Genomic DNA, 16230 nt, shown 5'->3' with positions numbered 1-16230 from the left:
CCTGTGTGCTCACCAGGTTCCCCTGAGGCACCGGGGCAGGAGCACCTCCCCCAGAGCTCATCTGCTACAGCTTCATGCACTAGCTGATGATGAGATCTCCTAATAATGTCATGCTTACACCAGGCACTGTCAATGCATCCTGTTGAGCCACCAGCTTTAACAGTACCTCTAGGGCTGGTGCCCTTCACCGGCAGCGACACACGCCCTCCTCTACCATTTAACTCACTCTGTGTGCTGCTCCTTTTGTCCCTGGCTAGGAAACAGATTGACGTGGCCATCAAGGTGCTGAAGAGCAATAACGAGAAGGCGGTGAGGGATGAAATGATGAAGGAGGCACAGATCATGCACCAGCTGGACAACCCCTATATCGTCCGCATGATTGGGGTTTGCGAGGCCGAGTCACTGATGCTGGTCATGGAGATGGCCTCGGGTGGGCCACTCCACAAGTTCTTGTCTTCCAAGAAGTGAGTGCTCTTGCGGGGGGCTGAATGGAGAAGGCTGGCTGGCTCCTTTCTCCTTCGGGGCCCCGTCCCGGCAGACTCACAGTAACTGGGGACAACTTGCTCTGAAGGTGTTTCAGGCGGAGTGCCGCAAGGCTCAGTTCTGGGGCCGGTGTTATTGAACATCTTTATTAATGACCTGGATGAGGGACTGGACTGCACCCTCAGCAAGTTTGCGGATGACACAAAACTAGGGTGAGAGGTAGATACGTTGAAGGGTAGAGAGAGAATCCAGAGGGACCTGGATAAATTGGAGGACTGGGCCAAAAGAAATCGGATGCGGTTCAATAAGGAGAAGTGTGGAGTCCTGCACCTGGGGCGGAAGAATCCCATACGTTGTTACAGGCTGGGGACCGACTGGCTCAGCAGCAGTACGATGGAAAGGGACCTAGGGGTTATGGTGGATGAAAAGCTGGATATGAGTAAACAGTGTGCCCTTGTAGCCAAGAAGGCTAATGGCATACTGGGGTGCATTAGGAGGAGCATTTCGAGCAGATCTAGGGAAGTAGTTATTCTTCTTTATTCGGCACTGCTGAGGCCACATCTGGAATATTGTGTCCAGTTTTGGGCCCCCCAGTATAAAAAGGGTGTGGATTTGCTGGAGCAGGTTCAGAGAAGGGCAACAAAAACGATTAAGGGTCTGGAGCACAAGACCTATGAGGAGAGGCTGAGGGATTTGGGCTTGTTTAGTTTACAGAAGAGAAGACTGAGAGGTGATTTAATAGCAGCCTTCAACTTCCTGAAGGGGAGCTCTAACAAGGAGGATGAGAAACTGTTCTCAGTGGTGTCAGATGTCAGAACAAGGAGTAATGGTCTGAAGTTGAAGAGGGAGAGGTGTAGGTTACATATTAGGAAAAAGTACTTCACCGGGAGGGTGGTGAACCATTGGAATGCGTTGCCTAGAGAGGTGATGGATTCTCCATCCCTTGAGGTTTTTAAGTCCCGGCTGGACAAGGTCCCAGCTGGAATGACTTAGTGGGGGTTGATCCTGCTTGAAGCAGGGGGCTGGACTAGATGACCTCCTGAGGTCCCTTCCAGCCCTGTGATTCTGTGATACGAGGAATCATCTCAACAGAACATTAGGGAAATCTCTGAAACAGTCCCATGACTTCTCCCGTTTCTCCACATCTGTCTGACTATGGGACATGTAGAATGTGTGGGTGAGATAAATGGGTTCTTGGTCTCTTAGGGGAGACCCATAGAATTCTCTCAAGCCATGACTAACTCCTGAGAGGTTTATATCACACAATGACATACCATCTGCCTGCTTGCCTGCTAACTGTTTCAGGTGTAACACAATGCATATGTGGAAGAATCGCCCCTGCTGAAAATGTTCTGGTGGGCCTTTCCATCAGCAGCTAACATCCTGTCAAGCCAGCCAGCTTTCTTGATTCCCCAGTTTGGTAAAAGCACTAGGTGATGATAAGGCCGTGATCCACATGAGGCTTGGAGAGCCATCAAGTCCTAGCAAAAACGTGTCAGTTGGTGGCAGAAGATCTGTTAGCTGGCTTGTGGAACTGACCAGTAAAGTATTACCTTTACACACACACACTCACCAGGTATGGTGTTCTTTAGTTGCGTGTAACCAGAACTATGCAGCACAGCCCTGTACTGCTAATAGGGATTTCCTTTCAGAGTTGTGAGTAGGGACTGATGCGTCTGGAGCTGGTGAGCCTCAATTCTCTGCAGTGGAGCTCTGAGGGGCTGTGGTAAAGACAGTTATTTACTTGCCCAGGGAGTTCTTTCTACATTGTCCATTTTTCTTTTGCCCAGAGATGAGATTCCAGTGAGCAACATTGTGGAGCTGATGCACCAGGTGGCCATAGGGATGAAGTACCTGGAGGAGAAAAACTTTGTCCACAGAGACCTGGCTGCCAGGAACGTCCTGCTGGTCAACCAACATTATGCCAAGATCAGTGACTTTGGGCTCTCCAAGGCTCTTGCGGCTGATGACAGCTATTACAAGGTAAAGGCGAGCACAGCAGAGGCATCTTAGACTATGGCACATCCACAGAATCTGCTCAGATGCCATCTGGTCTTCACTCCACCTGGGAGCTATGTGTGCATCTCGCATGCCTTTGGGATGCTCCCCATAGCACCCTGTGACCTGAACCTTTCTGGCTGGCTGCTGAGACCCTGATCCACATGTCCAGGACATTCCCAGGAGCCCTGCCTGGTGATTGCACCATGTTCCTGTCATGCCCATCCATTCTATAGTGCCATAGTTGCATACGGGGCTTTGAAAACATTCTGAAAACTGGTGCCTGCCCTGGGGAACATAGACTTCGACAGTCAGGTCATTCTTCTGTTCTACTCAGCACTGATCTGGATTGTGTCCAGGTCTGGGCACCACATTTCAAGAAAGATGTGGAGAAATTGGAGAAGGTCCAGAGAAGAGCAACAAGAATGATTAAAGGTCTAGAGGACATGAGCTATGAGGAAAAAGTGAAAGAACTGGGCTTGTTTAGTCTGGAAAAGAGAAGGCTGAGTGGGGATGTAACAGCTTTCAGGTACCTAAAAGTGGGGGGAGGGAGAAAATTATTCTCCTGAGTCTCTGAGGACTGGACAAGGAGCAATGGGCTTGAGTTGCAGCAAGGGAGGTTTTGCTTGGACATTAGGAAAAACTTCCTAACTGCCTGGGTGGTTAACCACTGGAACACATTGCCTGGCACAGTTGTGCAGTCTGTACCACTGGAGATTTTTTAGAGCAGGTTAGATAGACACCTGTCAGGGATGATCTAGACAGTGGTCAGTCCTGTCACGAGTGTCGGGGAGTTGATGACTGCTCGCAGCCCCTTCCAGGAGGGCAGTGGTGGAAGGACACACGCCAGACGAGCGTGTTGTGAAGGATCTCAAAGAGGTGAGGTGTGCTAAGTGCACAGCAGGGAAGCTGGGTTTGCAGCACACGAGCAGGTGAAGTAAGACACAAGAGCTGAGCTGCTGGCAGCCCGGAGCTCGCTGAGCCGTGGGAGTGGCAAGGAGTGGGGAAGACATAGGCCCCAGGGAGGAGGGCAGCAAAGGGGACCAGCGCTGGGGGTGCTGGGGTGGGGCTGTGGATGGGGAAGGCTGTTTTCACTGCAGCTGTGGGTGCTGTTGGAGAAGGGAGAGCAAAGCGGAGAAGCTGGAGAGCCAGGGGCTGAAGGGGTGGCGCCGAGCCAAGTGGAAGCTCTCTGGGACAGGGACGAGCGTTCTCTTCGCTGTTAACGTGGCACGGCTCTCGAGGAGCCCATCCCCTGCGTGGAGCCCCCACCCTGCGGCACCAGCCCAGAGATCACAAAGACCAATTGCCAGCATTGGTTACGGCTGCCACACGATGGTGCTGTTCACACAGTGATCAATCCACACGCGCCCAGGCCCAAGGGCAGCTGCCAGCTGGGGCGTGGCTCGTCAGACACCCTCAGGCCACAGGGTGTGGCACGTGCCTGGGAGGCTGCACTGCACATCCTATGCTCTGCATTCCCTGCTGTTCTGACCGCTCTGAGATGGGCCCCGGGCCTGGGCTGGCTCCTCGTTCCCGGCCAGAACGCTGCCTCCAGCAGACGCCTACTGGGGGAGCTACAGATCCGGACAGGAGCCTGTCTGGAGGGGCACAGAGGGTGCTCCAGGGCTCCGAAAACTGGGCTGCCCCCAAGCTGCATTTCAGACAAGCACTGAACTTCGGGGTCACTTTCACCCTCTGTCCGCTCTGGCAACCAGAGCCTTCTCCCACCTGACGCTAGCGCAGACTCACCCCCGGCCGTGTCCCCCCCCGGAGAGCCCGGAAGGAGGTTGCATGTAGGCCCTTGCCCTGGGAGCTCAGCTCTGGAGTAGCCCTGGGCTCGGTGCACCAGTGGACTCTCACTGGGATTCAAGCAGCCCAAAGCGTGGGAATTACAGCCCAGGGTTTCTGGTTCATAGAATCATAGAAAAGTAGGACTGAAAGGGACCTTGAGAAGCCATCGAGTCCAGCTCTCTGCCCTCATGGCAGGACCAAGCACTTTCTAGACCATCCCTGAAAGCCATCTACCTAACCTCTTCTTAAATAGCGCCAGTGACGGAGATTCTACCACCTCCCTTGGCAATTCGTTCCAGTGTTTGATCACCCTGACAGTTAGGAACTTTTTCCTAATGTCCAACCTGAACCTTCCCTGCTGCAATTTCAGTCCATTGCCTCTTGTTCTATCCTCAGAGGCAAGGAAGAACAAGTTCCCTCCCTCTGCCTTATGACACCCTTTTAGATACCTGAAAACTGCTATCATGTCCCCCCTCAATCTTCTCTTTTCCAAACTAAACAAGCCCAGTTCTTTCAGCCTTTCTTCATAGGTCATGTTCTCTAGACCTTTGATCATTCTCGTTGCTCTCCTCTGGACCCTCTCCAATTTCTCCACATCCTTCCTGAACTGCAGTGCCCAGAACTGGACACAATACTCCAGCTGAGGCCTAACCAGCGCAGAGTAGAGCGGGAGAATGACTTCTCGTGTCTTGTTCACAACACACCTGTTAATGCATCCTAGAATCATGTTTGCCTTTTTCGCAACAGCATCACACTGTTGACTCATATTTAGCTTGTGGTCCACTATAACCCCCAGATCCCTTTTTGCTGTACTCATTCCTAGGCAGTCCTTTCCCATTCTGTATGTGTGACACTGATTGTTCCTTCCTAAGTGGAGCACTTTGCATTTGTCTTTATTAAACTTCATCCTGTTTACCTCAGCCCATTTCTCCAGTTTATCCAGATCCTTTTGAATTATGACCCTATCCTCCAAAGAAGTTCCAACCCCTCCCAGCTTGGTATCATCTGCACACTTAATAAGTGTACTTTCTATGTCAATATCTAAATTGTTAATGAAGATATTGAACAGAACCGGTCCTAAAAGAGACCCCTGCGGAACCCCACTAGTTATACTTTTCCAGCAGGATTGAAAACCATTAATAACTACTCTCTGGGTACGGTTATCCAGCCAGTTGTTCACCCACCTTATAGTAGCCTCATCTAAGTTGTATTTGCGTAGTTTATTGATAAGTATATTATGTGAGACCGTGTCAAATGCTTTACTGAAGTCTAGGTATACCACATCCACCGCTTCTCCCTTATCCACAAGGGTCGTTATTCTATCAAAGAAAGCTATTAGATTGGTTTGACATGATCTGTTTTTAATAAATCCATGCTGGCTGTTCCCTATTGCCTTACCACCTTCCAATTGCTTGCAGATGATTTATTTAATTACCTGCTCCATTATCTTTCCTGGCACAGAAGTTAAGCTGACTGGCCTGTAGTTTCCCTGGTTATTCTTGTTCCCCTTTTTATAAATGGGTACTATATTTGCCCTTTTCCAGTCTTCTGGAATCTCTCCCGTCTCCCATGATTTTCCAAAAATGATTGCTAAAGGCTCAGATACCTCTTCTATCAGCTCCTTGAGGATTCTAGGATGCATTTAATCAGGCCCTGGTGATTTGCAGACATCCAATTTTTCTAAGTAAATTTTAATTTGTTCTTTTCTTATTTCAACTTCTAAACCTACCCCTTTTTCACTAGCATTCTCTGTGTCAGGCATTCCTTCAGATTTCTCAGTGAAGACCGAAACAAAGAAATCATTAAACATCTCTGCCATTTCCAAATTCCCTGTTACTGTTTCTCCCTCGTCACTGACCAATGGCCCTACCCTCTCCTTGGTCTTCCTCTTGTTACCAGTGTATTTGTAAAAAGCCTTCTTGTTTCCCTTTATGCTTGTAGCTAGTTTGAGCTCATTTTGTGCCTTAGCCTTTCAAATCTTGCTCCTGCATGCTCGTGTTGTTTGCCTGTGTTCGTCCTTTGTAATTTGTCCTAGTTTCCATCTCTTGTACGATTCCTTTTTTATTTTGAGATCATGCAAGATCTCCTGGTTAAGCCAAGGCAGTCTTTTGCCATGTTCTCTATCTTTCCTACGCAGCGGGATAGCTTGCTTTTGGGCCCTTAATAATGTGCCTTTGAAAAACTGCCAACTCTCCTCAGCCATTTTTCCCCTCAGTTTAGCTTCCCATGGGACCTTACCTACCAGCTGTCTGAGTTTACCAAAATCTGCCTTCCTGAAATCCATTATCTCTATTGTACTGTTTTCCCTTCTACCCTTCCTTAGAATTGTGAACTCTATGATTTCATGATCACTTTCACCCAAGCATCCTTCCATTTTCAAATTCTCAATAATTTCCTCCCTATTTGTTAAAATTAAACCTAGAACAGCTTCGCCCCGGTAGCTTTTTCAACCTTTTGGAATAAAAAGTTGTCTGCAATGCAATCCCAGAATTTATTGGACAGTCTGTCCCCTGCTGTATTAGTTTCCCAACATATACCTGGATAGTTGAAGTCCCCCATCATCACCAAATTCTAGGCCCTGGATGATTTTGTTAGCTGTTTAAAGAAAGCCTCGTCCACCTCTTCCACCTGGCTAGGGGGCCTGTAGTAGACTCCTACTAGGACCTCATCCTTGTTTTTTAACTCCTTTGAGTCTAACCCAGAGACTTTCAACCCATCCATCTCCTACGTCCATCCCCACCTCTGTCCAAGTGTGTACATGTTTAATATACAAGGCAACACCTCCTCCCTTCTTTCCCTGTCTGTCCTTCCTAAGCAGGCTGTACCCTTCAATACCAACATTCCAATCATGAGTATTGTCCCACCAAGTTTCTGTGATGCCAATGATATCATAGTTTTATTCATTTATTAGTACTTCCAATTCTTCTTGTTTATTTCCCATACTTGCATTTGTATATAGGCACCTCAGACATTGATTTGGTCTTGCCTCCCAGTTTTGCCCTGGCCCTCTTTTTACTCTCCCAGTGTAGCCCATACTCCCTCCCATTTCAAGTTCATCTCCCAGGTATCCATGCTCTCCACTTACCTGCAGGCTTTGCTCCCCTGCCCCCGTCGAACCTAGTTTAAAGCCCTCCTCACTAGGTTAGCCAGCCCCTGTACTGCTCATAGCGAGGGTGTGGGCCACAATGGTGACCTGCTGCTTCCCGGACTTGCTGGGTTTGCTTTGACTCTGCCTTTGGCACAGAACTTCAGCCATTAGCCCACCAGGTACAGCAGGCCAGACCCTAGCTGAGCCCATGTTGCAGGCAGGGGACGTGTTGGTCTGTTGCTGGACAAGCTAGCCCCGCTTTCGCCGTCTCTTTGCAGGCCAGGACGGCTGGGAAGTGGCCCCTGAAGTGGTATGCGCCCGAGTGTATCCTGTACCACAAGTTCTCCAGCAGGAGTGACGTATGGAGCTATGGCGTGACCATGTGGGAGGCCTTCACCTATGGGCAGAAACCCTACAAGGTGAGCTGCGGGCGGACGCCATGCCAGAGCAGAGCCCACCCTACTCATCCAGGCAGCTCCTTGGCCACCCCAGCTGAGTCTGGCTGAGGGCAGTGTGCCGAGGCCAGGTGGTGTCCTGTTGTGCCTCAGCAGTGCAGGGCTTAGGCAGACTGTGAACTTGGGGATATCTGTCCACCCGGGGCAGGGGGAAGGAGGGCAGCCAATGGCATCTCCTGGTCCCTGGGAGAGGGTTCTGCTCACACCAGTAGAGAGCAGCCTGCTGGCCTGGTTGCCGGGGGATGGCCCTGTCCCAGGGTAGGTGTGGGAGGCGCTGGGGTTGCTGACGGTGTCAGCACAGGATGTGGGCCACAGCCGGCGCGTCAGTTCCTTACAGACAGGTGGGTCTGTGCTGCCCCCCAGGGTCACTAACCCACTTCCCCTTGAACCTCTCGCCCTAGAAAATGAAAGGCCCCGAGGTGATCAGTTTCATAGAGCAAGGGAAGCGCATGGAGTGTCCTGCGGACTGCCCGGCCGAGATGTACAAGCTGATGCTGCAGTGCTGGACCTACAAGTATGGCTTTCCCCAGCTAATCTCCCAGCAGAGAGGGCCCAGGCCCCGGGGATGGGCCACGCGGCCTGCAGGAGGGTGACGGGTGTGTGTGGGGTGAGGGGGCTTCTGCCTGGATCTCCTGTTGAGAGCGGCAGGGTCTGCGCTGAGCGATGCGGCTAATTCCACTTCTCCCTTCCGAGCCCCTGGCCTGCAGCTCCCCAGGAAGGGCTGGGAAACAGCCGCAGCTTCTCCAAGGAGGCCCCGGCCAAGCAGCAGTGTCAGCAGTCAGCAGATGCATGGGATGACCCTAAATGACACAGAAGGCCCTGGGTGGCTGTGACAGGGCTTTAGCTGATCAGTCATTCAGTACCACGTCGCCGAGCAGAACAGGCCGGGTGACTCTAGATTTAAGCTAGCAGCTACTTGAGGACTCTGTGACTCACAGGGGGGTCCCCAGCAATTCAAAGGGCTCCCCCCTTTGCTGCTGCCACGTGAAGCTCTGCTCTGCGTCGGCTAGTCAGTTACTCACCTTCTTGGTCTTTCTTCCCAGGGCGCTGAGCAGCTGGGGCGCTAACCCGGAGGGTACCTCTTCCGGTAGCCGGGCAATGGTGCTCCCGGCCAAAGCAGTCTGTGCTTCCCTCTGGCCAGTGGCGTCTTTCCCACTCCGTCCTGCCCTGCCCTGCCGCCGCTCAGGCCCATTCCTGGGTGGTTCTCAGGGGGCTGCGGGACAGGACCTGCAACAAGGCCGCACAGCCTGTCGCTGAGCTGAGCCTAGCCCAGGGCAGGAGTTAGAGGCCTCTGACTGCTCAGCGCAAGGGCCATGTGGCAGACCCATTAGCACAGCTGGCTTCCTGGCCTGCAGACTGACTCAGCACAGAGACCAACCAGTAACAGACCTCAGTGGCCAAACTCTCCTCCGTCTCATAGTGCAAAAGTGGAGCCAGAGTCTTTCCCTCCCCGCCCCCCGCCCTCCTGCCTTGCTGTCTGCAGACTGGGGCATGGGCAGTCAGGCCAAGTGGTCTGGGCAGGGGCCAGGCCTCGCAGGCGGAGTGTGAAGGCCAGAGCCCAGGGGTGTGACGGAACGGGAGTCAGAACCCAGGGCTGGGACTGAAGTCAGCTCCAAACGCCAGAGCCAAGTGCGGGGCAGAGCTGAGGGTTGGAGGGGTCTGAGTGAGGCTGGGGCAGAACGGGAACCAGGCGGGGGGCAGGGCCTGGGCGGTGCAGGAGCAGGGTTTGCAGCATCTGTGGAGCTATGCAGTAGGCCAGGTGCCACCACTCCCGGTGACAGACCCAGCCTGTGGCTTCCTCAGCCAATCGCGCCGAGCCAGCCCACCTGGCTGGCTTGTTGGGGGTCAGGTGTGCTGAGCACCTGCAGCTGGGGGACCGTACCCGGCACCAACCTGTGTCCCCATCCCAGCCTATTTGCTTTGCTCAGCCCATTCCGGTGCTCCTGGCTGATCCTTATTCTGCCTCCTCTGCCCTGCCAGCTGGGAAGATCGCCCAGGCTTCGCCAACGTGGAAACCATCATCCGCTCCTATTACTATGGCATCGCCGCCAAGACGGAGACGGGGCCCGAGGAGGAGGAGGCCAAGGCGAAAGCAGCTTGCCCCTGATCTGGCGCTCTGGGCCCAGAGGAGCCCTCGGCACGTGCGCTCCAGCCTTGGGCTCTTGGGACGGGTGCTGGAGCTGCACGCAGCAGGGGTGGGGTGGTTGCTCCTGCCGGTGCGTCTCGGGGAGGGACTGGACTGAGCTCTTTGCAAAGAGCCATGCTGGCTGGACTGGCGCACAGAGGAGGCTCCCAGGGGAGCTCAGCCACACTTCTGCTCTCAACCTGTGATTTACAGCGTTTGCTCGTCCCGCCTGGGGGCCTGGGCTGAGCAGCGCTGCGGCCCCTTCGGTGCTCCTCCAGCCCACCCGCCCCGCTTTCAGCACTCACGCCCACAGTGGGCTCCCACTCCCAGCAGCAGACCACAACCCCCACCTCCCACCACTCACTAGTGGGCTGATCACGGCCACTGTGACAGAGGGTGCACAGGGGTGGGGGGCAGAAGACAGGGAACCACAGCCCTGTGCCCCACCCTGCAGCTGCCCTACTGCGGCCCTACAACTCAAACGGGGCTGTCGTGCACCCAAACGGAGCCTGGTGAGATAGGGTGGGGCACTGCCAGGCAGCTCCTCCTGCTTCTGCACCTCCTTGCAGCACTGGCGGGGGGAAGTGGGGGAGCGCAAGCCATTCGCTTTCAGTAGTGGGGGAGAGATGCCTGGGAACCCACCTCCCCATGGCTCCCACAGCCTCCGCAGGCCAAGCATCTTCCTCAAGGCTGGCCTGAGCATCTGTGGCCAGGCCTGGGAACCCTCTTCCCACTGGCTAACCTCTTGGCCCCCTGCACCGACCCTGCCCAGTCCGTGGCTACCACGATGAGCATTGCTCTCTCCCGGCTGGAAGATCCGCTGACCCTCTAAATAAACCAGGCTCGTTTTCACCCTGAAACCCACCAACGGGTGTTAAGGTAGCAGGCTTGGAAGCTGTGCGGCCTTGCGTTCACATTCTGCCAGCGCAGAGTCACGTGGGAGGGTCTGGCCAGCTCGGCTGGGGGCATCACAGAGCTCTGGAGCCAGGCTGACTCAGAGCTCGTGCAGGCCTGCATCTGCTTACGATTCAGGGAGCTCTTGTCTGTGCTTCATGATAAGATGGGCACGCTCAAAGGTGCTGCAACGGCGAGCTGGGGGTATGGCACAACCTGGCCTGACGTGGTTTCCAGCATACACAGGGCTTACAGGTTAGCAACCCCCCTGTAAGAATGGTTCCAGCACCTCTAGGCCTGCTTCTAAGGGGACAGCCATGGAGGGCTCCCCATTAGAGCCCCAGTGTTGGTTGGGAGATGCCCACCAGTCTGGTACCATCCACCAGATCTTGGGCATGGGGCCAGCCGTGCAGTGGCCTTGGGGAGGGTGAGCTGTTCCATGCAGCGACATGGAGCTTGCTGGAGCAGTACCCTGCAGGCCGGGCAGAGGGGCGCTGTGGAAATGCAGCTGGAGAAAGACGCTCTTTAAACAACTGTATTTTTGAAAAATCCAAAACTCTGCCCTGTGCCACGGCTGGGTCTCCCTGCTCTGCACCCCAGGCGTGCTCCCTGTCCGTCCCACCCACCAGCCCTGCCTGCCCCGGGCCTGAGTTAAGTCCAGGCCCTGAGTCTCCCTGGCAGGTGGCTCAGCAGGCAATGGCAGAGCACTGGCTCCAGCCTGCCTGTCCAGAGGGGCTAGTGGCATGGGGCACCAGAAGGCCTCCATTCAATCTGCTCCTTGTGAAAATCAGGCAAATTTGTGCCCCAGCTCAGCTGCCCCAAATCATCCACAGCTCTGGGAGGCAGGATGAGCAGCTAAGCCCTTGAGTCTGATATGAAAACAATTCCACAGGAAAAAATAAATAGCCCTGCCTCTTCCCCTTGGCTTCCCCAGTGGTTTGAGCTGCCCCAAGCTGCAGTTAAAAGCCTCCCAGCTGGCAAGACCCATCTTTCCTGGTGAGAAAAGCTGTGCTAACCACAGGCAGCCCAGGGGACCCTCTCCAGGACAGCCCAGGAAACAGCTGAAACTCTGTCAGTAACTGGGGATTACAGTGGATGAGAGGCTGGATATGAGTCAGCAGTGTGCCCTTGTAGCCAAGAAGGCTAACGGCATATTGGGGTGCATTAGGGGGGGCATTTCCAGAAGATCTAGAGAAGTTATTATTCCCCTCTATTCAGCACTGGTGAGGTCACTGGAATATTGTGTCCAGTTCTGGGCCCCACAGTATACAGAGGATGTGGATGCTTTAAGCGGGTCCAGCAGAGGGCGACGTAAATGATTATGGGGCTGGCGCACATGACCTATGAGGAGAGGCTGAGGGGTTTGGGCTTGTTTAGTTTGCAGAAGAGAAGACTGAGGGGTGATTGGATAGCAGCCTTCAACTTCCTGAAGCGGTGGGGTCTAAAGAGGATGGAGAGAAACTGTTCTCAGTAATGGTGGATGGCAGAATAAGGAAATACACATCTCATGGAGCCGGAAGGGACCCTGGGAGGTCGTGGAGTCCAGTCCCCTGCTCTTTTGGCAGAATCAAGTACCATCCTTTTTCAATTTTCTTTTTCTTTGTTAAAAAAAAGCCTATTTGCCTCAGCTTGCTAAACAGCCTCCTCAAGAGCTGAGCTCACAACCCTCAGTTTAGCAAACAGATGCTCAAACCACTGAACTACCCCCTCACAGCCTGATGGAATAACGGGGGAAGTATAAATTGAATATTATGACAAACTATTTCCCCAGGAGGGTGGTGAAGCACTGGAATGCGTTGCCTACGGAGGTGGTGGAATCTCCATCCCTAGAGGTTTTTAAGCCCTGGCTTGACAGTCCTGGCTGGGATGACTTAGTGGGGGTTGATCCTGCTTTAGGCAACACCTAAAGATAACACCTGAGGTCCTATTCGGCCCTAGGATTCTCTGATTCTGTGGAATTCCCAGGTACAGTGCCCGCTTCCCCTGCGGTGGGACGGGAGGGAAAGCTTGATGGTGGGGAAGGCAGGCAGAGAGGAGATGCTGGGTAGAGTACAGGCCTGGAGTTGTAGAGCCCTGGAGCCCCTCTCCAGCTCTGTCACGTGACTGGTCTGGGCTTCAGTTTCCCAACTTGTAAAAGGGGTGCAGGGATCTCGCCTCACCCGCGGAGCACATGGGCACTATTCTGCGGCATGCGCCAGGTGCTTTGATCGCTTTGCGGCAGTGCAGGGGAGGCGGCACTACAGATGACATATTAACGGCTGAATGAGCACTGCTTTGGTTTCTTGCAGACGTCGCAGAGAACTCTCTGCTCCCAGTCCAGTGCACAGGCCCCTGTGAAGGCAGGGCTGTGCTTTGGGGCGGGAAGTGGTGACAGGCCCCTCACACAGCCCTGTCCTGCTCTTGGAAGCCAGTGTATTCGGGAGAGAGTCGAGTGGCCACAGCATGCGCAGGATGGGCATGGGGGTCAGGGGACAGAAGCTGACTTGTACCTGACAAGGAGATGGGACACTTACCTCACACTGTCTCTGGGCCTGGCCCAGCTGCTGCCCAATGCGTGTGCTCCATCCAGGAGGCAAAAGCGGCAGCCAGCGCCTAATCCAGGGCAGAGCTGTTGCCTGGGAGGATGGAGGTCTGGTGGGAAGGTCACAGCCCCTGGAACTGGTACGGATCTCCTCCCCGCATCCCCCATGTCTGTGGGTTGAGTGAAATGTGTAAGAGGCAGACCCCTTGTCTGACTCAGAAGATAGATGGGGACTGGAGTGACTCCAAAATGCACAAACCAGAGTTCACTGCACCCTCAAATTACTACCCACACCAATGCTTGTTGAGGACCAGAAGGGTGTGACTTGACCAAGGCTGAGCAGGGACTCAGTGGCAGCCCTGGGATCACGACCCAGGTTTCCTGACTGCCCAGTTCCTGCTCTAACTTCTAAACGATGCTCCCCACACCCCTCAACCCCTGGAATCTGTGAAGAGAAGCCAGCAAACCGATTCCCAGGCCTGTGTCCACGGAGCACGTGGCTGGTGGGTGTGAACTGGGTTAAATTCATTGTAGTAGGTGCCTCCTAGGTCTTCCTGTAGCCCTAGCCCAGGGCAGCCCTTGGGATCACTTCCCCGGGCCCTGGAAGGTTATCAGAGCCCAACCCCCAATGAGGGGGCACCCCTGGTCCCCCGGCCATCCCGTGAGCATCGGTGCTATTCACTGTAAGGTCACCCCCCAGGGACTGCATGCACATGCACGCACACACACGCACGCATGCACGCACACACACACACACACACACACACACATGCACACACAGCCTGGGTGGGCAGGTGCCCAATGATGACTCAGGTGTGCCAGTGCCATGGAGATACTTGTGCACAAAAGGAGTCATGCACAAGCTGGTGTTGTGGGGAGAGGCCTGTGGGAAGTCCCCCAGTCCATGCTCTGTCCCTGTTGGGTCAGGAATTTGAGACCTTAGTGCAGCCAAAGCACCGCCTCTCTCTCCTAGCTCAGGATGGGTTTTCAGAACCCCTCTCCCCCACCCATCGTGCTCGGGACTGTCCGGGTAGATTCCTAGTCACACGGCTCTTTGTCTTGCAACACCAACCCTCTGCCCCTCCGCGAGCTCTTCACGGCCCCCGACCGACCCCGCCAACCTCCCGCCCTGCTCTGCGAGGTAGGGCACTGTTAGTTTTGTCTCCTTTCACATCCGGAGAAACTGAGGCTCAGAGCAGGTCACACAGGAAGCTGTAATGTTTAAGGGACCACCAGCTCTTCCCGTCCAACCTCCAGGGCTCCCTCTAATTTTTAACATCCATGGGCAGAATAAACATTGTTCCGTGCACCAAGGCATGAGCACTGTGCACCACCAATAGAGACACACGCTGCTGCCTGTGGGTGGTGTGGGCGCTCTGCTAAGCAGCTGGGTGGCACCTGCATCTCCTCCAGGTGGCTGCCCGAGTGCTCGCCTTACAGACAACTCTCCTGACCTGCTGTGCAAATCCCAGGCCCCTGGGTCTGCAGTTGTGCAGCCTTGCACAGTGACCATTAGCTAACCCCTCCTCCCCAGCGTTCGGAGAGGCAGAATAAAACAGCTGAGGCGTTTACCCCCAGCCTCCAGCACAGAGGAGGAGAAGGACCCTGGCCTGCAAGAGACTTACCCTTCCTGAACTGGCTTTGCTGGAGCTATGCCCATAGCTCCTGCCCCAGAGGGCATGCCACAGGAACAAGGGGCAACTCCAGGGCACTGACAGGGAAAAGGGAACATCTCCCTGCACACAGCGACCTGCGGAAGCCATCAGACCCACCTGCCTATCTCAGGCTCCATTGCAGCACTCAGCACGAGCACTGAGTATCTAAGCTACAGGGGCCAGAATTCCTCCTACCCCGGAAGTGAAGGAGTACCTCATATCCCCGATGCACCGCGTCAGTCTTCCTCCAGGGCAGTTCAGATTTTAAGGGGTCAGGTGCAGGGCTGCCTCTAAGCTTTTCCATCCATGCACCGAGTACTTCGTTATGTGCGCCAGGTATGTGCAGGTGAGCTCCACCAATAGAAGCACAACAGCCGGTGGCGGGAGCTCTGCTCCTCAGCGGGCTGGCACCTGACTCTCCTGAGGGGCCGCACAAGCAGGCTGCTTACAAGCACCTCTGGTCAGGCGAGTGCATTTTGCTTTTGTACATCACTGTGGCTGTGCATCTCGAGCAGCAATCTGCACCCGGGCAGGATGAACCGGGCTGGCCCACCCGTGTTCACAAGCAGCGTGCAGATCCATGCGGCGAGCCGACGTGTGACAGGGAGGTGACAGTGCTAATCCCCGCCGGGGCGAAATGCAGCTTACCAAGCACAGCTTCTTCTGGCACTCCAGCTGAGCTGCTCCCAGGTTAGCAGTGGAGGTGAGGGGCGAGTTTCCCTGGCACTGACTTTAGGCTTCAACTCTGCTTTGAACCTGAACCTCCTCCTTTTGGGCAGCATCCAAAAGGTAAGTTACCTTGAGTCCATGTTACGAGTGTCCCTGGCAAGCTGCAGCAGCAGCAGCAGCCTTGCAGTGAGGGGCGAGGGCAGGGGCTATCTTGTACTGCTCATAGAGTTGGCCTAGGCACCAGCAGAGTGAGCGACTCCCCAGAGGCCCTGCTAGAACAACTCTTCCAGTCTGTGTGAAAACTCCTGGGGAACCTGGTAATATTTTGTATTCATAAAACTTCCACTGCAGTTTACAAAAGTGAATATCACACTGTGCATGGGGAAACCAAGGCACTGAGCGGAAACGGCCTGTCCAGCATCAGTGACGGAAGCATGCCTAGAACCCAGGAGCCTGCCTGCACTGACTCATGGAGACTGCACTGTACCCTCTACCTGACCCTGCAGGAAAGGAGGTTCAGTTATACAGCAAGGCAGCTGCTTTCACGCCTC

The 16230-nt window shown here is 54.4% G+C and overlaps 1 protein-coding gene across 1 annotated transcript in view; it reads left to right on the top strand.

Moving 5' to 3' along the window:
* The window catches only part of ZAP70 (zeta chain of T cell receptor associated protein kinase 70), a 47744-nt gene extending 36957 nt beyond the window's left edge, over window positions 1–10787 (top strand). Inside the window, exons 9-13 of the mRNA XM_074978338.1 lie at window positions 258–464; window positions 2274–2466; window positions 7639–7779; window positions 8217–8329; window positions 9796–10787. Coding sequence (XP_074834439.1) covers window positions 258–464; window positions 2274–2466; window positions 7639–7779; window positions 8217–8329; window positions 9796–9922 — 781 coding nt within the window. The 3' untranslated portion in view covers window positions 9923–10787. The remainder of the gene's footprint in view (window positions 1–257; window positions 465–2273; window positions 2467–7638; window positions 7780–8216; window positions 8330–9795) is intronic.
* The last annotated feature ends 5443 nt before the right edge of the window (window positions 10788–16230 follow it).

The sequence above is a fragment of the Carettochelys insculpta genome, chromosome 27 (genome assembly GCF_033958435.1).
Source record: "Carettochelys insculpta isolate YL-2023 chromosome 27, ASM3395843v1, whole genome shotgun sequence".
NCBI lineage: Eukaryota > Metazoa > Chordata > Testudines > Carettochelyidae > Carettochelys > Carettochelys insculpta.
The sequence above is the reverse complement of the archived record's forward strand: the minus strand, read 5'-3'. Positions and strand labels throughout refer to the sequence as shown.